This window comes from Pelecanus crispus, chromosome 9, assembly GCF_030463565.1.
Source record: "Pelecanus crispus isolate bPelCri1 chromosome 9, bPelCri1.pri, whole genome shotgun sequence".
Classification (NCBI taxonomy): domain Eukaryota; kingdom Metazoa; phylum Chordata; class Aves; order Pelecaniformes; family Pelecanidae; genus Pelecanus; species Pelecanus crispus.
The window spans coordinates 15,097,253-15,121,986 of NC_134651.1; the positions used below are offsets into that span (position 1 = coordinate 15,097,253).

At 37.4% G+C, this 24,734-nt stretch overlaps 1 protein-coding gene across 8 annotated transcripts in view; it reads left to right on the forward strand.

Annotated features, from left to right (window-relative positions):
• OPA1 (OPA1 mitochondrial dynamin like GTPase) overlaps nucleotides 1-24,734 on the forward strand; it is a 75,025-nt gene that overhangs the window by 20,305 nt on the left and 29,986 nt on the right. For 7 of the 8 annotated variants that reach the window (XM_075716028.1, XM_075716024.1, XM_075716025.1 and 4 more), the window contains 20 exons: nucleotides 781-867; nucleotides 1,785-1,898; nucleotides 3,124-3,204; nucleotides 3,573-3,647; nucleotides 3,959-4,030; nucleotides 4,195-4,294; nucleotides 4,813-4,943; nucleotides 5,474-5,546; nucleotides 5,638-5,710; nucleotides 6,475-6,590; nucleotides 7,765-7,829; nucleotides 8,801-8,877; nucleotides 11,695-11,860; nucleotides 12,387-12,539; nucleotides 13,171-13,279; nucleotides 13,897-13,976; nucleotides 15,185-15,325; nucleotides 16,691-16,807; nucleotides 18,139-18,232; nucleotides 19,570-19,680. In XM_075716028.1, the coding sequence (XP_075572143.1) occupies nucleotides 781-867; nucleotides 1,785-1,898; nucleotides 3,124-3,204; nucleotides 3,573-3,647; nucleotides 3,959-4,030; nucleotides 4,195-4,294; nucleotides 4,813-4,943; nucleotides 5,474-5,546; nucleotides 5,638-5,710; nucleotides 6,475-6,590; nucleotides 7,765-7,829; nucleotides 8,801-8,877; nucleotides 11,695-11,860; nucleotides 12,387-12,539; nucleotides 13,171-13,279; nucleotides 13,897-13,976; nucleotides 15,185-15,325; nucleotides 16,691-16,807; nucleotides 18,139-18,232; nucleotides 19,570-19,680 (2,035 nt within the window). The remainder of the gene's footprint in view (nucleotides 1-780; nucleotides 868-1,784; nucleotides 1,899-3,123; nucleotides 3,205-3,572; nucleotides 3,648-3,958; nucleotides 4,031-4,194; nucleotides 4,295-4,812; nucleotides 4,944-5,473; nucleotides 5,547-5,637; nucleotides 5,711-6,474; nucleotides 6,591-7,764; nucleotides 7,830-8,800; nucleotides 8,878-11,694; nucleotides 11,861-12,386; nucleotides 12,540-13,170; nucleotides 13,280-13,896; nucleotides 13,977-15,184; nucleotides 15,326-16,690; nucleotides 16,808-18,138; nucleotides 18,233-19,569; nucleotides 19,681-24,734) is intronic. The other variant, XM_075716029.1, reaches the window with a different exon arrangement.

Consider the following 24,734-nt stretch of genomic DNA (forward strand, 5'->3'; position numbering starts at 1 on the left):
GTTACAAGTTCTAATTAAATAAGTAAGTGGGTAATGTGGGTTGGGTTTTTTGATGTAGCTTCACTGTATTTGCTAATAAATATGGTTCCAACTCTTCTTACACACACAGTCTGATACTTCTGTGCTTTGTCATGAGTCTTACTGAGTTTGGTAGGAATATAGTTGTGGGGTCAGGAAGCATCTTTTAATGGCCCTGTATAAATCCACAGAGATTGAATGAAGTATGCTTTTGCTTTGTCTGCCAACATCCTGAGCGTTCTGAAAATGGACTTTTTCTGCCTCTCTCTGCGTCACTTGCTGGCCAGTATGGATCTTCCTCTTTCCTCTGGGAACTGGAAGATAAGGAGCTCTTATTTTTACAGAATGAGGTTGATAGCTCTCTAGCCTTCTTAATGCTTACTCTTAATCAAGCTGAAAATGTAAGTCTGTATGTTTAATGAAGAAACTTAATTCAGCTTCTTAACTTGGAAACTGTGAAGTCTGAGTGCTGTTTTTCTCTTATGCTGCACATAAGAGCTCTCATTTTGCTCTTTCAGCAAGATGCATCTGCAGCTGTAGCATTTTCATCCACAGAAGGCAAGGGATGACTTTGCTTTGTATTGTACTTCATAAAACAGAGATCTGTGCTGCAGTATAGACAGTTTAGGTTTCAAACCATCAGGAGAGAATAAACACATTTTTACAGATAAGTTTGCAGAATATACAGATGAAGTAGTCTGAAACCCAATCCTTGTTCTGTTAATTGGCTGTGTTTTTTCTCTGTACTTTTTTTTTTAATAGAAATCTTTGATTGATATGTATTCTGAAGTACTTGACATCCTGTCTGATTACGATGCCAGTTATAACACTCAAGATCACCTACCTCGAGTAAGTAGATAAAAAATTCAAGGCTTTCTACTGAAACACCAGTCATAATTGAATAGAATGTTTAGTTATATTCCAGAATAATCCAGAGGTAGTGCTAGGCTATTTTCTTGTAACTCCAGGGGTTTTGCATAAGACATGTTCTCCATTTTAAATGCAACAAGAGAATTTTGAGAATACCCAAGGTAACTATGTTAAGTCTGCCTTGGCTTGTAGATAGAACCCTGTCTAGATCCAGATATTGCTGCTGTGCTCAGCCTTTCATTTTAAATGGTTTCAGTGAGGGCACCCCAGCCTTCTCAGTAGTGTAAAATCACTATTGTTTCCCAGTGTGTACCAGTGGAGCTGAGAAGGTAGGGTGCCCCAGCTAGCTCCCAACAGTAGTGCTGCTGTTGGATGGAGGGAGCGTGAGAAGGGGTTTGGCTAGCCTGACTGCTGGTGTAGGGGAGAGCTGGGAATGCTTCCTGCTCGCAGAACCACCTGTAGCTCTGGTGGCTTCTCCAGGGATCCAGTAAGATGGGGAAGTGACAGCAACTACATCAGAATTCAGCCTTCTCCAGGCAGAAGCAGGATCTACCAGATGAGTAGTCTTCAGTGTTTCACCTGCTGAAAGTATTTTGTACAAGGAGAGAAGAACTGTCTGCTGCAAGAACAGCAAGCCCTTCCTGTCTTCATTAGGTGGCCTGGCAGGTTGGGCCCATAGGGTGCTTTGTGGACTGTGCTGTCTTAAGCACAAGTTGGTTTTTTTGCATAACTAAAGGTTAGCATTTATTCAAGGATTCTATGTCTAAACCAATGCATTTATTGTCAAACATAATACAGCCGGTGTTGATGCAGATTAACATCTTTTTAGTCAGCTTTTGTCTAAGCCTCCAAAACATCCTGCTGAAAGCCAATGGCTGTTTAAACTTTCACTTAAGGTGGTGGTGGTTGGAGATCAAAGTGCTGGAAAAACCAGTGTGTTAGAAATGATTGCCCAAGCCCGCATATTCCCTCGAGGGTCTGGGGAGATGATGACACGTTCCCCTGTTAAGGTAAGAAACATCATAATCTCTGAATCAGCATTTGCTCTATTGTTCTCCCTCTGATTAGAACATTAATTGAAGTATATGTCAACATTCGTTTATAAAATGGCCTCTAAGCAAGTGAGTTGTTGCAGTCAATGACAAAACTTCTGCAGGCCTGTGTATGATCCATATGTACTATCAGAGTATAGAATCGTAGAACATAGAATCATAGAATCGTTTAGGTTGGAAAGGACCTTTAAGATCATCCAGTCCAACCATTAACCTAACATAACCAAGTCCACACTAAACCAGTTAAGGGTAGACTAGACTAAACCATGTCCCAAAGTGCCACATCACCCGTTTTTTGAACGCTTCCAGGGATGGTGACTCCACCACCTCTCCGGGCAGCCTGGTCCAATGCTTGACTACCCTTTCTGTGAAGACATTTTTCCTAATATCCAATCTAAACCTCCCCTGGTGCAGTTTGAAGCCATTTCCTCTTGTCCTATCGCTAGCTACTTGGGAGAAGAGACCAACACCCCCCTCACTACAACCTCCTTTCAGGTAGTTGTAGAGAGCGATAAGGTCTCCCCTCAGCCTCCTCTTCTCCAGACTAAACAACCCCAGTTCCCTCAGCCGCTCCTCATAAGGCCTGTGCTCCAGACCCTTCACCAGCCTTGTTGCCCTTCTCTGAACACGCTCCAGCACCTCAATGTCTTTCTTTTATTGAGGGGCCCAAAACTGGGCACAGTGTTCCAGGTGCGGCCTCACCAGCACCGAGTACAGGGGCACAATCACCTCCCTGCTCCTGCTGGCCACACTATTCCTGATACAAGCCAGGATGCTGTTGGCCTTCTTGGCCACCTGGGCACACTGCTGGCTCATGTTCAGCCGGCTGTCAACCAGCACCCCCAGGTCCTTTTTGGCCAGGCAGCTTTCCAGCCACTCTTCTACAAGCCTGTAGCACTGCATGGGGTTGTGTGACCAAAGTGCGGGACCTGGCACTTGGCCTTGTTGAACCTCATACAGTTGGCCTCGGCCCATCGATCCAGCCTGTCCAGATCCCTCTGGAGGGCCATCCTACCCTCGAGCAGGTAAGAGTAGTAGTAGTTCCTACTGTAAGTAGTTCTGTGCTCAGTAAGCATTACATATAGTTGTATGTCTGCACTGGGAAGTATACATATGCTATGTACTACTTATGTTTCTCTGGGTTACATTTACCATACTTTCTCATAAGCCTTTTACCATTTAGGTGACTCTTAGTGAAGGTCCCCACCATGTGGCTTTATTCAAAGACAGCTCTCGGGAGTTTGATCTGACCAAGGAAGAGGATGTAAGTATAAAGAAATGACTGGAAGTTAATGTGACTTTTATTAATTCTCTGAAAAATTTTGTGTCTTTGTGGGCTGTTAGCCCCTGTTTAATTAGAGTGAAATATGTTTGGTGGGGCAAGGCATTATATTAGTTTCTGTCTTAGTATGGTTTTTGGCTGGCACTGAAGTGGGTAAAATGTAGCAGGAGCTGTTGTGCCAAGACATTTTCTTTTTGGTGTATGCAGGGGTCTGCAGGTAATCTGTCATTTAGTGCCATGTTTGCCAGACTTAGTTATTCAACATACCTTTGAGACAGTATTTATAAACAGAGATCTGAAATCCCTAAGTAAGCTCTTTTACTTATGTTGGTTTGCTTTTCTCCAAACAGCTTGCAGCTTTGAGAAATGAAATAGAAATCAGAATGAGAAATAGTGTGAAGGAAGGCTGCACTGTTAGCACTGAGGTAAGACTTGTCGAATATTTAATGCAAGTATCTGTACATGTATATCTCTTGTAAGTATTCTTCAAATATGAGACTGTGGTGAATCCAGTTTGTGTATACTTAATACTTTGCACTATACAAAGTATATTTGGACTGTTAAAATCAGTTTTATATCACAATTACATGCACATAAAATTGGACTTCCTATTTAAAATTACAGGCTGTTGCTGGTTTAAAGCAATGTGTGTGTAAATACGTGTGTATGTCTGTGCATGTAATTACATACAAAGTAGGTGTGTGTATAAACCTTTAATTTCAATTTTATTTCACAGACCATCTCCTTAAGTGTGAAAGGTCCTGGTTTGCAGAGAATGGTATTGGTTGATTTACCTGGAGTCATTAGTGTAAGTATGCAATTAAAAAAAAAAAAAAAAAAGAAAAAAGAAAAAAAATCTTTAAGACATGTGAGGTAGTGTTATTGGTGAGAACATTAGCTGTTGTTTTTCTTTTTTACATCTTTCTGTTTTCTTTTTTCCTTTAAATTTATATCTTCATATACGTATTAAAGACTGTGACATCAGGTATGGCTCCAGATACGAAGGAAACTATCTTTAGCATCAGCAAGGCCTACATGCAGAATCCTAATGCCATCATCCTTTGTATTCAAGGTAATAAGAGTCCAGATGGTTGTCCAACTGGCAGGATTTTTTATTTTTTAATTCTGATTCTTATGTGACTCTGGGAACTCTCCTGATTTTCCCCCCCCGCCATTTGTGGTAATTTGTATAGTGTTCACAACAGCATGCTGTGGAATGTCTGTTTGTAAGTTAAGGCACCTTTGGTATCAGTGGCAAAAAGCAACTTTTTGATAAGAGGTGTTTTATCATTAAAATAAAATTCAAGATTTTTTCAAAAGTGTTTTTGGAGGCAACAGACAATAATAGAGTTGAATATTTTGAGCAAGCTGGTACTTGTTCAAAACTTACACAACTACTACAAACTAATTTTTTTTATGATATTGGGAACAAAGCAAATTTTCACTGTATGTCCCCAAAAGTTGACTATAGGTGTAATTTTACTGTTTTTAAGTTGTAACATGAAACTTATTTGATGCCTACTATATGTTCGGTACTGCATGTTAGATTACGGTGTCCCTAAAATATAACTTGGGTTTTGTTTATTTTAGATGGATCAGTGGATGCAGAACGCAGTATTGTCACAGACTTAGTAAGCCAAATGGATCCCCAAGGAAAAAGGACAATTTTTGTGTTGACTAAAGTTGATCTTGCTGAGAAAAATGTGGCTAGCCCAAGCAGGGTGAGTTGAAGCTATTTTTCTCATGTTGTCATGGCTAAAGTCACATATGGAAAATACTTGAGATGGTGTCAGAAATATTGGACCTCGCCCACCTGTTCTAGCGGGTTTTGAGTGCTTATTTCTGTATTCAGTATGATTTTCTTGGGGTGGTGGTTGTTTTAATCTCAGGCTTTGCTTTCAGTGATCAGCTACATGACTTCAGTCACAGCTTGGCCACAGCTTGCTATAATACTGGTTCCTTTCATGCAGGTGACCTGAGCAAGTTCCATTTCCAGAGAAAGCTTCAGGATATTCTGGGATAGCTTTTTTCACTTTATTTTGTGTTTTGCTATCTTATGCCGTATTTGTTTTATGCCTTTATATATTTTTTTTTTTCTTTTAAATATCAGTAGGACTCATAGTCCCGTGACAGACTGTTTCTTATAGTAGTCTATGCATAGATACAACTAGATCTGGCTTTAAAACTGTGCTGAAGGAAAGAATATCTCTGTGCAAAGTTAACCTTTTTTTTTAATCCTTTATTTTCACAGATCCAGCAAATAATTGAAGGCAAACTCTTCCCAATGAAAGCTTTGGGTTATTTTGCAGTTGTTACTGGAAAAGGTAGAGAGAGCTCTGGCTCTGCTTATTTTCTCCTTGATAGCAAAGAAAACTGTCTAAATGGAACTGTTGCAGCACTCTTTTCTTTCTCCAGGAAACAGCAGTGAAAGCATTGAATCTATTAAAGAATATGAAGAGGAATTTTTTCAAAATTCAAAGCTGTTAAAGTATGTGGCTATTTATTCCTTTTACTAAAATGAGCCTGTTTTTACAAATGCTAGCATTGTTTTTTCTTGTTGAACTTAAAAAAAGGATTGCAGTGTGGAAACGCTGTTTGAGATTGTCTGCTTAAATTAAGTATCTTGTTGAGGTGACCAAGTTGGCCTGGTTTCCTAATGCTTGCTGTAAGTCAATGGAGAGAGACAGGCATCTTCAGGTAGCAATTGATCCCACTGCAGTTCTGAACCTCTCTCCAGAGGTTTCTGTATCTCTCCGTTGGCTCTAGAAGAACTGAGTTCCCAGCCTATGTCTAGGCATTTGATACAGCTGAGAGGAGTGAATCCAGCCCAAATATGAGTTGTAGTGCCTCTAAATATCAGTCATCTTGGTGTGATAACAATGTTGTATTCAAAGGGTTAGCTTGTGTGTTCTGCTGGAAGTTCACTGAGCAGAGTTTTGATTTCACAGGCTTGTATTTCTCAGGAAAGTAAGCTGCATGGTCTTTGGGACTGCAGTACCTGCACTGCAACCTCTAGAATGAAAATTTATTTGTGGTGGGGTTTTAGGGGGTTGATGGGGTTTTTTTCTCCCCTTGCTTTGGTGATTATCTGCATTGAATATTTTGGAGGAAGACACTGGAATTTGGGTTAGGTGCATATTGACATGTTATTCTCTGCTATAAAAAGCAAAGCTTTATCCTGTTAGGAGAAAATGGGGGACAGAAAGCATGGGTATACACAGAAGAATTTACTCTAGCTGTCTTTCTTTACAGGACATGTATGCTGAAGGCACACCAGGTAACAACAAAGAACTTAAGTCTAGCTGTGTCGGATTGCTTTTGGAAGATGGTGAGAGAGTCTGTGGAGCAGCAAGCAGATGCTTTTAAAGGTAAACATCTTTTCAAAAACAAAGTGAAATAGCAACTTGCTGTTAAACAGTTAGTTCTTCCACATACATATAATAATGTTTTGCTAGCATGCTTGGGCAATTGTGTGTTATGTATTTTATATGATCACCATTTCTCATTAATTGTGTCGTGGTTTAACCCCAGCCAGCAACTAAGCACCACGCAGCTGCTCGCTCACTCCCCCTGCCCCAGTGGGATGGGGGAGAGAATCGGAGGAGTAAGAGTGAGAAACACTCCTGGGTTGAGATAAGAACACTTTAATAATTGAAATAAGATAAAGTAAAATAATAATAACAATATAATAGTAATAATAGTATACAAAGTAAGTGATGCACAATGCAATTGCTCGCCACCTGCCAACCGATACCAGACAGTCCCCAAGCAGCGGTCGCTGCCCCCCAGCTAACTCCCCCAGTTTATATACTGAGCATGATGTCATATGGTATGGAATAGCCCTTGGGTCAGTTTGGATCAACTATTCTGGCTGTGCCCCCTCCCAGTTTCTTGTGTACCTGGCAGAGCATGGGAAGCTGAAAAGTCCTTGACTAGCATAAGCAGTACTTAGCAACAACTAAAACATCAGTGTGTTATCGCATTATTCTCATACTAAATCCAAAACACAGCACTACACCAGCTACTAGGAAGAAAATTAACTCTATCCCAGCCAAAACCAGGGCAAATTGGTAATTGCCCCAGTTGATCTTTACAAAAATACATTAAAAAAAAAAAATCATGGTATGAAGGACCAACTTGCTCGAAAAGCCAAAGGAGTGAAGTATGAAGAAAAAAAATCATTTTTTTTTAATGGGCAAAACACAGTTCTTCTGTTGGATTCAGTTGTTGTTTAAAATGGCTTCTTTATATAAAGATACCATCTGATCAGCCTGGGCAGGACTGGCTTGTACAGAGCTGGAAGTTGAATGGCCCTCTTTCCGCTATATTTTTTTTCAGTGCATGAATCCTGCAATTTGCAGACATAATATTGAAGCACAGACATCAAAAAACTTTGCTCATTTGCATAGAACCTTAAAGTTCTTGGAGGGTTTGTCATAAGCAAGATTTGTGGCAACTTTAGGAGCTGCTAAACTTTTAAGATAGTCATGAAGTGCATATAGACAATTAAAAAAACTAAGCCCTTGTTTCTGATTTTTGCAGCCACACGTTTCAATCTTGAGACTGAATGGAAGAACAATTACCCCCGGTTGCGAGAGCTTGACAGGGTAAATTACACTACTGCTTTAATTTGTGTGCTACAAAGTGTTGAAGGTTGTGGATTAAAACTTACGCCATTTAATCTCATTTGTAAAGGCTTCTTAAAGTTCACATATAGTACTGAGATATTTTAAAATGTGAGGGCAGTGTAAATTATTCTAGGGGAAGGAAATACTGAGCTCTGTGTTTTATGAAATAGTGTGCTTCAAAATTGTGATGCTTCAATGCTTAACAAGTCCTTCCCTCTTGTAGTATACAGTTAACTGACCTAACTAGCCCATGGGAATAGGTCAGTGTTTCTTTGTCATCATGACAGAACTGGCAAAGAGAAGTTACATTCCCTGGTCTTTCAGATAGACGGAGTAACAAAACAATTATGTTCCCATTCTCTAATTCTTTTATAGAGGTCCTGAATATTCAAATGCCATGCCTGGCCAGAGGCATGCAAGAGATGGGTGGGAAGATGTGTGGTAAACCAGGGTAGCTTATGACAAGCACATATGTTGTCCAGAACATGACCAGAAGGTATCATTTTAGGCTTAAACCAAATACTTTTTCTTACAGCCTTTTTTACTCTTTGTATGGAAATACAGAATCATAGAATGCTTTGGGTTGGAAGGGACCTTTAGAGATCATCTAGCCCAGCCCCCGTGCCGTGAGCAGGGACAGCTTTAACTGGATCAGGTTGCTCAGAGCCCCGTCCAACCTGACCTTGAATGTTTCTAGGGATGAGGCCTCCACTACCTCTCTGGGCAACCTGTTCTAGTGCCTCACCACCCTCATTGTAAAAAATTTCTTCCTTATATCCAGTCTAAATCTACCCTCCTTTTGTTTAAAACCATTACTCCTTGTCCTGTCACAACAGGCCTTGCTAAAAAGATTGATATGATCAAACTATATATGATCAAACTATATATGATATATATATGATTGAACTGTACTTAAAATCTTATTATTTCATATTCTTCCTTTTGCACAGAATGAACTGTTTGAAAAAGCAAAGAATGAGATTCTTGATGAAGTCATAAGTTTGACTCAGGTCACACCAAAGCACTGGTATGGTAATATTTTTCCTTTTTTTTTAATTAACTAGCAGAAGCTTACCTTTAAAATATAAAAAGTTTTAGTAAACAAAACTCTCAAATATAAATAAGGAACTGTTTTTCTTAGGACAATGTATTATTCTCTCCTTTGTCCCTGTGGAAGTAGTCTATGTTTGTTTATTATTCTGGATCAGTAAATACTTGTATAATCCCTTGACAAAAGTCATATGATGTCAGTTTGTGTTTTGTTCTGTTTTTATACAGTATAATGAACAACAGATATTGCTCAAAAGTGAAAAGGAACGGGCATAATAAAGATATTTTCAGATGTTCATTTGAAGTATGAATCAGTAATTCCTCTTAACTTGATGTTTGGGGATTATCATTGTGCATATCAAAATAATATATATGACCTTGGAAAAAGAAGTTTTGTGTATCTGAATCAGAGATTTGGAAGTTTAAAAATTATGTAATTCCTGGCTGTAAAAAGAGCTGATCTGGATGTTTGAGAATTTCATCCTACCTGTGGATCTCTTTGGTAACCTCAACCAAGTAGCACCATACTACACTGGCCTACTTCGTAAGGTAGACATAGGTGTGAAAGGAGAGTTTAGCCTAACTATTTTAACAGTGTAGCATCACTGCATAGTAAAGCCACTGTAAATGCAGGCTGAGAGGAGAATAGCCAATGTAAAGGATTACTTTGACAGCCTGTACCACAACTGAGAACCATGAAAAAAATATTTCTTTAATGCCTTTGCCTTCAGTGACCTGAATTGAACTGTTACTTGGTCATAGATTAAAAACCAAGATAAAAGGTCTGACTCTTAATGATATTAGAATAATTCTGGGCATGTGGATGTGTTCAGAGAACATGTTGTAGGCAGCATATTAGTCTGAAGTTATGTCTTAGTCCAAATGGAATGCAAGTTTGCCATTTTGGCGTTTGCTGTTGTTCACTGTGTAATAGATGCTGAAGTACGCTAGCCCGTGTCTAGTCTGCTTCATTTTATGTTGTGGATTGGGTGGGTGCATAACATGAATATTTCTGTGCATTTCTTTTGAAAGTTAAAATGCAGTGGTGATTCTAGTTGTATAACACTTAATGAGCTATAAAGTAGAACTGGAAATCTAAGTCATGAAAAAATGCTTCTGTTAGCCATTATATGCAGCCTAAAAACAGCAGTGGATTTGATGAATGCAAATGTTTCTGTCCTGTTAAGATTGCTATTGCTTCCCATTAAGTTTGATTGAATTAAGCAAAGCAAAAGTATATTTTTATTGACATGTCAGTAAAGAAGGAATGAGATTGCATTTGTTCTTAATCGGAGGGCTGCCCTTCTCCTACAGTGCATTTGTAAGTGGTAAAATGCCTAATGGTTTCCAGCACACCCTGTAAGTGAAATTAATGTGACACGTCCCCAGTTCTTTTAATGGCGATCAAGAATGATTGATAATTGGTCTTTGTTTGAACGCTATCCAAATCATCCTATTTTGAACAAAGCTTTTTAAGGAAAACATTTTTTACTGGTGGCAATATTAATTTTTATTTATAGTGAATTCTTTCAACATTTAAATGCTTGAGTTCCTTTCAGTTTTGTATGAATACTTTTACTACCCCAAATATGCCAAAGATCTGTTCCAACAGTAGAAAAACTAGTGGCTTTGATTGCCATTTATACTGGTATGTCAGAAGAACAGCTTCAGAATTTTTAAATCACGAAGAAGGATGCCTTAAACACAAAAGAGAAATTTTCAATTATGCCATTGTTGAAACACGGGGAGGAGTGATATTTACGAGAAGTTCTTCAGTCCTTGTCCACAGATGGCCTAGTTAGAGTAGGGGCATTATCAGGGATGAGGCTTGTGTCTTGAACTTCAGCCCATTTGGAAGAAAGGGGCTTGAGTGAATCTGATAGTCTTGTACCACCAAAAAAAGGCAGTTTTTATTCTTTGGCTCTGGCATCTCACAATTCTACCAAGTCTGGCACTCATATGACCTGTTGGTAAGCTGATTTAACATGCTGATCTAGCATAAAATTGACCTGCAAGAAATGCACAACCTGTACTGGAGACTGTGGCAGGAGCAGAAGGAGCATGACTGCCTCTGTACATACCAGCTGTATGTTACACTGGTCAGCTGAGTTGTCTCACTGCAGCTGCAAAGTTTCCTGAGTAAGTTTATTGTCATTTTAAAAGGTTAGATTGTTTCCATTGTTACTTTTTGAAACGCATCATAAATAGGAAAGTGGTGCTTAGTTTTATAGTGACATGAGGCACGTTTATAAATGAATGTCAGTATACATTTTGGTAAAAGGTTGGACTTCTCAACTTGCTTCATTGTTTATCAAATCTGGGAAAAATCAATGAAAATCCCAGATGGAAAACTACAGCATGTTCCAACAAACAAATCAGAATACTACAGAAACAAAACCCACATGCTTTTTTGGGAATGTGGACTTTTTAGTTAAATCATTTCAATGCTTTACAGTCTGCCCCCTTGTCGTTCCCCCACCTGCCATGCATATGCGCACACAGCTCTGCATGGTTATACTGGTATAATTAAACGCTGCAAGGAACTGTTGTGCATTGCAGTGGCAGCCATAAGAGTCGTAGAGGCCAACTTCTGAAGCTGTCTTTGCTGCTGAAACACTATGTGTTTGTGTCCTTAGTTCCAAGTGGATTTTGGTTGAAGTTGTCTCCTGATGTTAAGGAGTATTTCCTGTGTTCTGTAGTCTTGTTTTTTCAGTGTTTCTAACAAATTGAATGCATACTTGTTAGACACTTTTGTATTGGAAGCCATCATATGTGTTATAACCTTCTATTTTAGGGAGGAGATTCTTCAGAAAACTTTATGGGAGAGGGTATCTACTCATGTGATTGAGAATATCTACCTTCCAGCAGCACAGACTATGAACTCAGGGACATTTAACACCACTGTGGACATCAAACTGAAGCAGTGGACTGACAAGCAACTGCCTAATAAAGCAGTAGAGGTGAGAATGTAGTTATTTAAAAAAAAAAAATTAAAAATTATATGCAAAGTTGAAATGAAAGCATAGCTCCAGAGAAGTAAGGTGGTGGTTTGAAGGGCTGACTACAGTTGTTCTAACCAGTTTACATGTCAGAAAAGGCTAGCAAGATCTTGATGTTGAGAAGCATATACAGCAGGAACATTGTATTTTGCTCTTCTGGTTAATTTTGCCTATTAATGACCAAAAACCCCCTCCTTTTAAAAGGTTAAACAAACCCTTCAAGCTACATATATTCATATTTAATAGGTTTATGCAAGTTTAACAGAATTCCACTTGCTACAACATAGCGAAGCAAAGTTTAGTGTTGACTTTATTAGTAATGGATAAGGCAGTAAAGAAAAGTCAATTACTTGCTCTTATGCTTGTACATTGTTTTCAGAAAGTATGCACATTTTCATACTTGCAAGAATTGTCATAAATGTTCCTTTACCAGCTGGTGCATGGTATAATGGTCCATTTCAGTAACTATTGTTTGCTAACTTTCTAGGTGGCATGGGAGACTTTGCAAGAAGAATTTTCCCGTTTCATGACAGAACAAAAAGGAAAAGAGCATGATGATATCTTTGATAAACTGAAACAAGCTGTCAAAGAAGAAAGTATTAAACGACATAAATGGAATGAGAGAGCAGAGGATAGCCTGGTACAATGTAGTGGGTTTTTTTGCATTGTTGACTTAAGTGCTGTTGAAATCTTCTTACTGAAGTTGCATATTCAGTATTTTTGCATTTTTTTTTAATGTAATCATAAAATGATAGTGACATGTCCATCTCTCCTTTTCTAGATAATACTTTCATTCAGTGTTTCTCAATTAATTTTATTATTACTTTTTGTTAATTATTGCCCTAAATAACATCTAATGAAATTGTTTTGGTTGATTCAGGAAAAAGTCCTCCATAATCCACTGGCTGCCAAAGCACAGTCTTGTGAGAATTGTTTAGCATCAGCTCATTTGTTCTGTTAAGTATAGCCATGTAAAATAACAGCATTTCATTAGCATCTTTATAGATTCTGTAATCTGGAGGGATTTCATATTGTTTGCTGTATTTTTTTACATTATTTATGCTAGGCTATAGAAGAGAGTCAAAGGAAAGGCATAAGAAAATATTTTTTGGCAGTGCTTTGAAAAGGTGCCTCTTGAATAAATCCTGTGTGCCCAATGTATGCTATTTTTATAGACATCAAAAAATGAAGAGAATGTCAGAAATATTTTTTTTTTACTAAATCCTGAATAAGTAATTTATTGTATGCTAAAGCGATGTTCTGTGTTGCAGCGAGTCATCCAGCACAATGCCTTAGAAGATCGGTCAATATCTGACAAACAGCAGTGGGATGCAGCTATTCATTTTATGGAAGAGACGCTCCAAAGTCGTCTCAAAGACAGTGAGTTGTGTGATGTATTCCACTCTTGCGTGCTTTTTAATCTGGGCTAATTTCCAGATCTGGTTCACTTCACTACAGTGCAAGCTTTTCTATCAGCGCAACCAAGACAGTGGTGACAGTTTAAGATGGTACTGACACTGATAGAAATGTTTAGCAAAATACAGCCTCAAAAGCTAGTGCAATGAGGCAACTGAAAGATAAGTAATAGAGATCAGTAGAGCCAAAAAATGGTACAGATACACAGGTAGAAGAATAGGATAAATTCAGGGAAAGTAGTTGGCCCATTTATGGTTATCAAGCATAATTAATTTTGATGCAACTTGTAACAAGGTAAGATTTTTAAACACCTGACTTGGAACCTAGAGGGCTGTATCAGTGGAGGGATGCAATTTTTTTTAGGTACTTCATTGAAGTATCTACTGGTCTGCAGTCACTTTTAAATTTTAGTAAAAGACATCAACTGTAGCCGTAAATAAAAGACATCTGACTTAAGTGTCATATCTTATGTTCTTGGGCATAAAATGTTCATTCTTGATCTTGTACCTAATTTTAGAATTATAAATTTGGCTGGTTACATATATTTTGAGTAACACTTAACATTATGTTTCCTTTCTTAGCTGAATCTGTTATTGAAGATATGGTGGGTCCAGACTGGAAAAAAAGGTGGTTATACTGGATAGGACGCACCAAAGAGCAGGTAAAAGGAAAAAAAAAAAAATATATATAAAGAATTTGTAGTTCACTACCTTTAGAAAACTTTGATTATTACTCAGTAAATTTTCAAAAATACCAACCCTCTTCACACTATGTAGATGATTGCAAAAAAAAAAATTTTTTAAATACTTCACAATTGCTTTTTCTATTCATTGTTTTAAATATTACACCACAGAGAATTTGATACACTTTTTTTCATATTGTAGGTACATAGTGGTTTGTAAACTGTTTTTCATTCTTTAACTGAATTACATCTTTACTATTATGCCATTGACCTGACTTTTAGAAAGAAGTTGATGGAAATGGGGTGGAAACTGGGCTATTCTCTTCTATAATTTCCAAGCATGCCTTTTAAGCAGAAGTTGCATGCAGTTCCCCATCATGCTCCATTTGGATTTAATTAGCATGTGATAGCATTGTCACTAGCATTCTAGTCGCAGTTGTATCTTCTGATTGACCGTTTTCATCATAACCTCTCTTCTCATTTGCTCATAGCTTTTGGAAATTTCTTTTGAATTTAAATAGCACCTTCTGTTCAATGCCCAGAGATGATGGGCTTTTTATGTTACTTTTTCTAGATATTTCTCAAACTGAATCATGCTTTAAGGAAGTAAGCAGAGTTTAAAAGAATACAGTAGAAAGTAATTTTTTCAGAGGGAGTTTCACAGTCAACTGTGTGCAGCCAGGTATGGGAGAAAGGCAGTGACTTCAACCTATCTTACTTGAATATAATAATAATAATAGAGGTAATACAGGTATGAATAATAATAAATAATAATACAAATAATAAAGGTATGAATCCATGGACAGTTCTTGCTAGCTGTTAGGCAAAATTACCATTCTCATCAGTGTCACAGGTGATACGTGAATGTGAACCCTGCTAGCGGATGTTCATGGAGGGGAAAGGAGGCTAGCACCTATGATTATGTTTTCCACCTTTCTCTTCCTCTTCTGCATTTCTGTGCATAATGAAAAGAAAAAAATATGACAAATTGACAGTGAATTATCCATTTAAAAATACTATATTTGAGATGTCTTTGCACAAGTACCCTTTTGAGTCACTTAAATGTAGTAGTTAATAGTGTCAAAGGTATTTTCTGTTCTGGCTTGTTAAGCAGGTAGACTGTTTATTGAGGAGGTGCTGATGAACTCTGAGTCTGTAATAGTTAATTCTAACTATTCTTATCCTAGAATATTCGTAACGAAACAAAAAATGAACTTGAGAAATTAATCAAATGCAATGAAGAACATGCAGCTTATCTGGCAAATGATGAAGTGACGACTGTCAGAAAGAATCTTGAAGCAAGAGGAATAGCAGTGGACCCGTGTCTGGTAAGATGCAGAATTGTAACAGAACATATGGAAGCCCCCTGGAACATTTGAATGTTCCTTCTAGATAGCATACAAAAGACTCCATCTAAACACTGAATTTGTAATCCAGATGTTTCCAAATGAATTAGTAAATGACTGCTTGCACGCAATTCACACACTTCTGTTGGCTGTCAGACAAATGCAGTACAACACTTTGGAATCTGTCAGTTTAGACTGAAATCAGAATCTGCTGTGCAGATTTTCTCACCTGCATTATGACAAGGCTTGTTTAAAATTATTGTTCAGATGTTATATAGTGTGGAATCAAGGCCTTTGTGAGCAAGATATGATAAAAACATACTGTGCATTCCTGAGCTTTCAGTGTGGTTATATGTGCAGTTTGAAGTTCATAGGTACACTGAAGAGAGGGAAATTTTCTAAAAATACTTCGAAAAAGGCAGGGGTTTTTAGAGTGCCTTGAGGGAATGTATTCTATGTTTAAAACGTTCTGGAAAATGATTTATCTCATTGCAGTGTAAGGCTCTTAACCATAATTAGACCTTTTATCTAATTAAATGTAAGATTTTAAGTAAATGAGAATTCAAACATTAACAAGCAATAGATGTAGATTTCCTTAAACAGTGATTTATTTTCTGCAGTAACTTTGGCTACCTTTTCAACATTAATACATGTACTTACTCAAGGTAGAAGAGTTATTTAAATACCTGCTGCCCCTTTCCTATACAGCACTTACCATACCTTTTTGTAAATGTCAGAGTAGTCATTCCCATCCTCTGATGGGGATACGAGGAGACTGACTGCAAATTGAGTCTCTTTTCTAGCTAAGCAACTGATTTTTGTAATTTATGGGCTTTTTTAAAAAGCCATATCTATATGCATGTTTTTTGAAGAACTGGAACATAAATAAGCCTAATCAAGAAAAGTTACAAATGTTTGTTTACATAAGACCCATTAAATATTTCTCTATGCTTTAATCTGTTTTAATTGATAAATTAATGAGTACCACTCAAAAATGTATTCTCGGTGTTATTGTAAAGATTGCATCATGCCAAGAGCAGAGCAATTTGTCCTGTTTTATAGTATATAATTTAAATGCATTTTGGCTGCAGACAATATTTTTAAGCATTCAGTTATGTTGCAAGCATGGAAGAGTAGATTTTTAAATTGACAATCATCTGTAATGTTTGCCAAATGTAACTAACATTAATCATATCCCAGTTGCAGGCAAATTGCTGAGAAATATTTAAATATATATTACGTGACAGTGATAGTGGAATTTGGAGTTATATTTTAAAATTAAATGTGATCATTAAACTATGCACGATAGCATATGTATGTAGTCAAATTAGAATACTGTTTTCATAGATTAAAGACACATGGCACCAAATTTATAGAAGATATTTCCTGAAGACTGCTTTGAACCACTGTAATCTATGTCGAAGAGGCTTCCATTATTATCAGAGGCATTTTGTGGACTCAGAGGTAAATTGAAGAACAGATACACACTGGTGTTTTGCCTTACTATTTCCATTTCAGTTGAAAAAAAAAAAACAAACCTACAAATACTTAAAACTAGCCTTACCTTTCTTTTATATCCTTTACCTTGAGATAGCTGGTGATCTTAGATATGTTTTACAGGAGGCTTGTAGTTGATAAAATGCCATCCTGGTGGTGATTATATAAAATGACCACTAGGTATCAGCCATGACTTAAACATCTGTTACTTATCAATGTGTATTGAAAATACACTGTTAAAAGCAGTATTGTGCAGCTATTGATATCTTGTTGGTATCCATTTCTCCCACTTTCCCATTGATATTTATTTAACTCACTGATATGAAAAATTCAGAAATCATCAAGTAAGGGGTTTATATGGGATATGTATGATAAGTAAGTGTTTAGAGTTAATGCTTGGAACCACATATGATCGATGGGGCGGGGGGGGGGGGGGTGGGAACGAACTATGGAGCTTACAAACAGATCTTTTAAATGACTTTCCAGTTTTGTAAACCCAAGCTTGTGCAACAAATGACAGCATGCACGAAGTCGCACAAAGAAAAGAATACACAGTTTTCTTGCCATTATATTTTAAATCAAAAAGAAATTACTGGAAAGGTAGAGCTCCTTCCTTTCTGTGGAGTTTTGTTTTTCTTTCTAATGAGAAACAATGATCTCCATGGAGCTGGAAACCTTTACTACTGCAGAAATATCTTTGCCTATAAGAGATAAAAGAGAATGAGATCATATAGTGGAGAGCTGCCTCTCCATGACACTTAACCTCCTATTCCTGTTATTGTCTTTTTAAGGTGTCCTAATGTGAAGTTAGTGCTCCCTCCTGTCATCCTTGCAAGTGTAGAAACTGTCTCTTCTGTTGCTAACAAATACAGCCCAACGCTGTCTTCAGAAGCATTTGTCAGACAGGGAGGCACACTATGGAGTTCAGCTGTTGTCTTTCAGTGTGTTTGCTATGAACAAGTATGGTGTTTCAGTGAGCATTAGGTTATACTCGCCAGCCTGCATATAGTGTGTGTGCAAATTGTTTTTTCATGATATCCCTTGATACGGCTCTTTCTGTTGAAAATCCTAGATGTAAAGGGGATGCAGTGTATTAAATAGGGCTGACATGGTTCCTGAGAAGTATTTTTCGTGTGTTTCCTTGTTACTTAGAGCAGTTATTCTGTGGGAGTTTTGTGCAAGATCAGGATATGTCTACATGAGTTTACAGTTGCCACTAAAAGTGTCGACAGATTCTTGCAAGTGTAGGATGTTCACTGGACATAGGAGGTCTGACACTACAACTTCCCTCATTTCAGCTCGAATGTAACGATATTGTCCTCTTCTGGCGAATACAGCGAATGCTGGCAATTACAGCAAATACACTGAGGCAGCAGCTTACTAACACGGAAGGTAAGGCTCATAGTGAGTTGAGGTGTTTGAAACAAAAAAATTGTTCAGAAATTTCCTAGTGTTCTTCTAGCTATGTGTTCCTTTCATGCTTAGCATGGCTGGCTGATTTTTGTGTCCTGGTTAGGTAATTAAAAGATGTAGAGTAAATAGAATTTGGCTTCCTATTTACATTGAATGATTTAGTGTAAATAGAATGTCAAATACTTAAGATGCTCTCCAGTTTAAGGTATTTTCAGCTTACATGATGCCGGTTGTCAATACCTTTTTCAAAGCAGCAAGAATTTCAATAAATAGTGACTATATTCTTTTTTTTTTTTCTCAGGTCAGTCTGGCTGTAGATTTTAATTTAAAAGTGTTTGATATAAAAAAAGATCCTAATGGATTTTTTTTTTTAAAGCCATGCAAAATGTGCCATGTAATATCTAGATAAGCTTATGCAACAGATGCTTATAAAGCATCATTTATGCAGCAATCTGCTAGTGCCATGGTACAACTACTAATAACAATCTTTGATTTGTAAAATAGTTTTCAGCCTGCCTCTTGAAAAAGGTGCAAGTAAAAGTTTGAACCTTGTCATGTGATGCAAGTTACTCTCCATGGAGAAGAAATTGCCCCTAACTGTAGAAAGCTACATTCTCTCTCTTCAAATCACCTACCTCATTGACAATTGCTGGGCTGAAAATTAGGAAGTTTCATTAGGAGGTATTCCCTCTAAGTATGAAGGGCAAGGATATGAATGTGAAGATGGACATAATACTGCTTTAAAAAGCTTTTGATTCCTCTTAGCCTTGTATATACAGCAACACCCCTCTGTGTGACATCAGTCCTTCAATACTACACTTTGCTGTCATTGTTAACTTCTTTTTCCATCTTTCACCTTTAATTGACTTGGCCTTGATTCATCGGATGAGGGTGATGTTGATAGTGAAAGTGTAACTGTTAAGAAGGAGGCAGCAAGGATGCTTACAATGAAAGACTTGTTGGACACTCAAATAAGAAACTGCTGAATTTAATAGACAGCAAAGCAGTCTACAAATATTTTTTTCTCCTCCTAAAAAAGTCATCCAATAATAATTTAATTCAGAGATAAAATATCCTTTGAAATTTAAACATCTTTCTCAAAGAATTTCCTGTCTTAATGGCCCAAACAAGGGGCTTATGTGTTCAGAAGTTTGCCTTTTCTCCAACCAGATTAGTTAGTCTGGTAACATATACTACCTCTCCCACAGACCTTCCCAAAATTTTGTCCTTAAGTCATTACAGGTGCAAAAGTGTTACCACTCACTTTTTTTTTTTTTGTTGGCTTGTTGTTTTGTTTTCTGGGTTTTTTTTTACAGTAAGGCGCTTGGAGAAGAATGTAAAGGAAGTTCTTGAAGATTTTGCTGAGGATAATGAAAAAAAGGTGAAGCTCTTAACTGGCAAGAGGGTCCAGCTTGCAGAGGATCTCAGTAAGTACCTACTCTGTAGTGGTTTGGAACTAGCTTGAAATGAACCAAATTCTGACCGCTGACTTTGAGAACATTTGATGTGGTATGGGTTGTTCATGTGCTAGCATTTAATTAATATCACAAATGGAATTTTTCTTAAATATGGTCAGATCTTACTGATTCAAAGGTGGACATGGGTAGTAGAGTGTGATGAAACAACGTAATATATGCTAGATGTAAGTTCACTGATATAAATATATTGCATCTGTATATTGGAAAAATGTACTTAGAGTAATATTGTAAAGGGAAATCCTTGTTTTTCTAGTACAACGTGGTTAATCCACACCTCAGAGACCTGTCTCTGGGTGATTCAGTCTTGACTGTGTAAGGAGGTTTTGATGCCATCTTTTTTTAATTATTGGGTGAAATATGCAGCCTTCCTGCAGGTAATACTGACTTTTAATACAGATCAGCTGGAAATGCCCGTGACTTACTGGCCAGCTCGTTTTAGGCCATGTGTACAGAAACAAAACCTATCAGACATGAAGATCTGATATGTTATGTTTATTAAGCTGAGATGAGCATTATATTAAGAGATTTAACAAGGAAGAAAATCTAGCAGATTTATCCTCCCAGAAGGATTACAGTAGTTTAATGCTTTGAGTCACTCGGAAAGCATTAAGGGGTTTTATGGTTAATATAGTAAGATTTTTAAACAGTGAAAGCCTTTAAGGGGACAATCGAGGCTGAGGGGATATTCCTGTTGTCTACCTGCACATGCAGTAAGGTTTAGACTGACTTTTAGCTGATGGGACTTGCTCTTGCACATAGATTGTTCAGTTTTTGGCTCATTCTGCTGTTACTCTGTGAAACTTCCACTTAAACCCAAGCTGTACACCTGGACTGGTAGGGGGGGGAAAAAACAATGCTGTGCAAAAGGGAACAGAAAAAAAGCTTGTGATAAATAAAGTTCATCTAGATATATAAATATCTGCATCTTGAGATCACAGGTGACCTTCCTCCTTATACCTTTATTTTGTGTTTGATGGAGCAACTAATCTTCTCTTAAAATACGACTTTAGATATTTCATTCAGAATAAATGAATTCTGTGGTCAGTGTTTCTTCTTTTATTAAGCAATGGCTTGATATCCAGGGTTCAGCAGGACAGAGAAGCCTTAGTTTTCTAAGTATGAATTATGTCTTCCATTTTTTACACCCAAAATGTAATATAAAACAAATGTTTTGCTTACAATAAACTCAAAAATCTAAGGATTTCTTTTTGATAGTGCTGGTTTGGTTATGCTGGAAGTGTTTTCTTATTATTGGAATTACTGTTATAAAAATCATAGTACTGGTATTTGTTCTTTAGAAGGTGTTTCTATAATATTTTGGAATTCTGAGTGGGAGTTTAAGTGAATCTAGGGCAAACTGTCTGTCTGGTTTTTTTGACTGGTCCCTGAAACAGCTGGTGTGACTGTATATTTTTTTTATTATAGGTTCATAATTCTCTCCAAACATCCTGTGTTGGTTTTGAAACCCTGTATCAACCTATATGTAGACATTCTTTTAGAATGGGTGGAATGTGTTTTACAAAATAAGACTTTTTCCCCTCTCTCTCTCTCTTTCTCTCTCTCTCGTGAGGTAAAACTAGTGGTAACCTGCATAGTGGGAGACAGATATTTAATGAGGAAGTTATCTCCTTTTATTAGTGAGCCGTGCTGCTTGCTTTCTTGCTTTGATGCTGGATGTTAATTTTTTTCCTGAGCAAATACTGGCATAGAGTGAAACTTGGTGATTTTGATTTACCCTTAAATATTCTGTGTTTCAAAACAAAGTAAAGGAGCAATAGAAAATACATAATGTTTAAGTTGATCCATCTTTATTTTGCACTGAAATTTACTTGGAATTTTTGCATTGTCAATTTTGCTTCTCACCAGCATCAGGAATAACCTCACATTTCAAAGCAGTAACAGCTGGGGTTGTTATTTTGTAGACTAGACCTGTAAGAGCAGCCTGCCTGTGTGTTTATAATCCTAGGTATCTGTGTATTAGTGTACATGCTTCAAGTTTGTAGTATGCATTTCATAAATTATTGTGTAGCTAAAACACCGTCACTGCACTGTATTTCTTTAGATTCAGGAGGTCACAGATCCCACACACATTTTTCTAATGAAATAATCATTATTCAGTACAAAACAATGTATGATAACATGTTTTGTTTTATTGTACCTGTGGGAAGATTTTAAAACCACAACTGCTTAGCTCTGTAGTCAAATCAGCAATGTTCTCTCTACTTTCTGCATGCTTTTATTGCAAAGTGGTTATAATTTTTATGGGTAAATGACAGGAAAAAGGGATTTCTTTGCCTTTCCCTTAGTGGATAGAGTGCTTTTCTGTGGTGCAGGGATTTTTTTAATACTCCTGAGACAGACTTCGATAGCACAGAGCACTGAACTCTCAGGTGGCTGTACAAGTGATTTCCTTCTTACAGCATTTAGTGATAATCAGGACTCTGCTTAAGGAAAGAAAATCCTGACTCCCACAACACATGTTCATAAATTATTTGTATTTTAATTAGGAATGGAATGGATCTCCTGAATCATGAAGTCCAGTCTCTCTCTGTTCCAGGCAGCTGTGTTTATATAACCCAGCTCATTCACATATCTTGAGCTCCATCTTTAAATCAGTTAATTTGTTGGGTCTTACTGTTCATACTGAGAACATGTTCCAGGATGTCATTCCTCTGATGGTTATAAACGGTCTTTTAATTTCCAGTCTAAATTTATAAATATGAGGCTGGGATTCACTTCCTGATTGGAAACTGTACTTGCAAATCTAAATTATTTATATACCTGAGCTGGGGATGCTTCCTATTGATGTTGACGATACAGCAGCACTGTCTCACTTCTGTTATATCAGTCTTTAAATGCTGAAGCACTGGAAGTGTTTTATTGTTTATTCAGGATACTGGTTAATGTCAAACTGTTTCTAACATGGGTGACCCAGTCTCATAATGAGAGCTCATATAAGACACAAAACTTATTTGAGCAGGTTTGTGTTCTACAGCCTTGAATGGTATTTTAACCCTATATATGAATGTTCCTTGATGACTTTTGGGCCCTGAGTCTTGCTGCTTCTCAAAGTTTACTTCTCAGGCTTTATTCTTGATATTTTAAAGCATGTAAACAGATCTTTTGAATGGTTTCTAACAAATTATGTATTTTATAGTGTACTGAAGGTTACTTTTTCTTCAAAAAAGGCTTTAAATGTAATGTAAATGTACTCCTTATCATAAATATCATCATTATACTTGTACCAGTGAACAATTACTATGTTTATGGAAATAGAGAAGCCCTAGGACTAGAGACCATCTGGAAGAAAGGATCGTGAGATAAAAAAAGGGGCAGAGCAGAAGATGAATAGCTGAATTGGAAAAAGTGACTTTAAAGTGTCCTAAAGTGCAATGAGTCCATAAGAATACCTGTACTGAAAGAGGCCCGTGGTCAGTGTATCCCATGTCCTGTCTCTGGCAATGAGCAGGCGTGTGTACTTGAACAGCATAAGAACAGTGTAAGAACAGGTTAAGCGTACAGTAGTACTTGCCTGGTATGCTCTCTCAGCATCTAACAATTTGTGGTTCCAAGATTTCCTAATCCTGAGGTAATATCGTTGTGATTAATAGCCATTCATGGATTTTTTTTTTTTCCCCGCCTCTGAATTTCTCTAATTGCTTTTTGAACTCATGTAAACTTTGGCATCTGCGACATCCTGCGGCAATTAGTTCCAGAGTTTAACTACACATTGTGTGAAAAAGTACTTCCTTTTGTTTGTTTTTCAGCCTCCTGCCAGTTTCATTTGGTTCCCCTTAGTTCTTGCACTGTGAAAAACATCCAGTAATCTTTCTCTGTTCATTTTTTGTGCCACTCATGACTTCATAGATGTCTGTGCTACCCGCACTTGCTGTTGTTTTTCCTGGCTTGAAAAGTTCTCGTCTGTGTAGTTGCTCCTTGCATGGACAGTGTTTCATAGCTTCAATCAGCCTTGCCACTTTTTTCCCCTTTTTTAGTTCTGCTAACCCCTTTCTGAGATGAAAGAGCAGAACTGCACACAATATTCAAAATGTATCTGCATTATGGGTTTATACAGTTGCATTATGATACTTTCTGGTTTTTAATCTGGTCTTTTTACAGTAAATCCCTGTAGTCCATTTCCTTTTTTGCCCACTGCTGAGCAATGAGCTCAGTAATACATCTGCTACAACTCCAAGTTCTTTTGTGAGAAGCAACAGCCAGTTCAGAGCCCGGTCTGATGAGCCTAGTCATTTTCCATACCATGTTTTTAAACTGTAGGGACAGTTGAGATGTTTATTGTTTTGCTGAGGATGCAGAAACAAGAGGAAGTTGCTGTCTGTCTCTTGCATGTCTAACTGGGTACTTCAGGCATATTCAGCAATTGGTAGGAACCTGTTTTAATGCAGTTGCTTACAACCTCCCTCACAACTCTCCTGCATTATTTATATCGAGAAGTTCTTCACCAAAGTTGTCTGTCAGTTGAAGAACGTACCCAGGTCTTTCACCCTATCTTAGATTGCCTCATCGGCAACGGGAAGAATTACATTTACTTCTCAGTTGGCATGTGAATCTGGACTCTGCTTATTGCTGAAGGACAAAAATATTTTTATTTGAAACTTAATTCCACACAACTTAGTATTTTACTATATGTTTAGTTTAAATCAGTATCTTAAATATACCATATGCTAGGTTCTGTAAGAAGTAAAATGGAGTAGAGGGAACTAAAAGTATAATGGTAAACATTAATCTTCTTTTAAAAGGAGACCTTCCACTCATAAAAACACCTTGTCAGGACTGCTGTGTTTGTATTGCAGGCTTTTTAAGGCATTGCTTGTGGCTGGAGGGAAAATCTAGTATCTAATGGTGGCAAGTCAGTCCCTTCAAATGCCTGCGGCTGTGATGTGTACAAGTATGTGTAGCTGTGCACAAAGCTTTTCAGCTTTCTCATTTTCTCCTAAATATTAATTACTCTTTGTTTCTACATTACCTTAGAAGGTGGATCA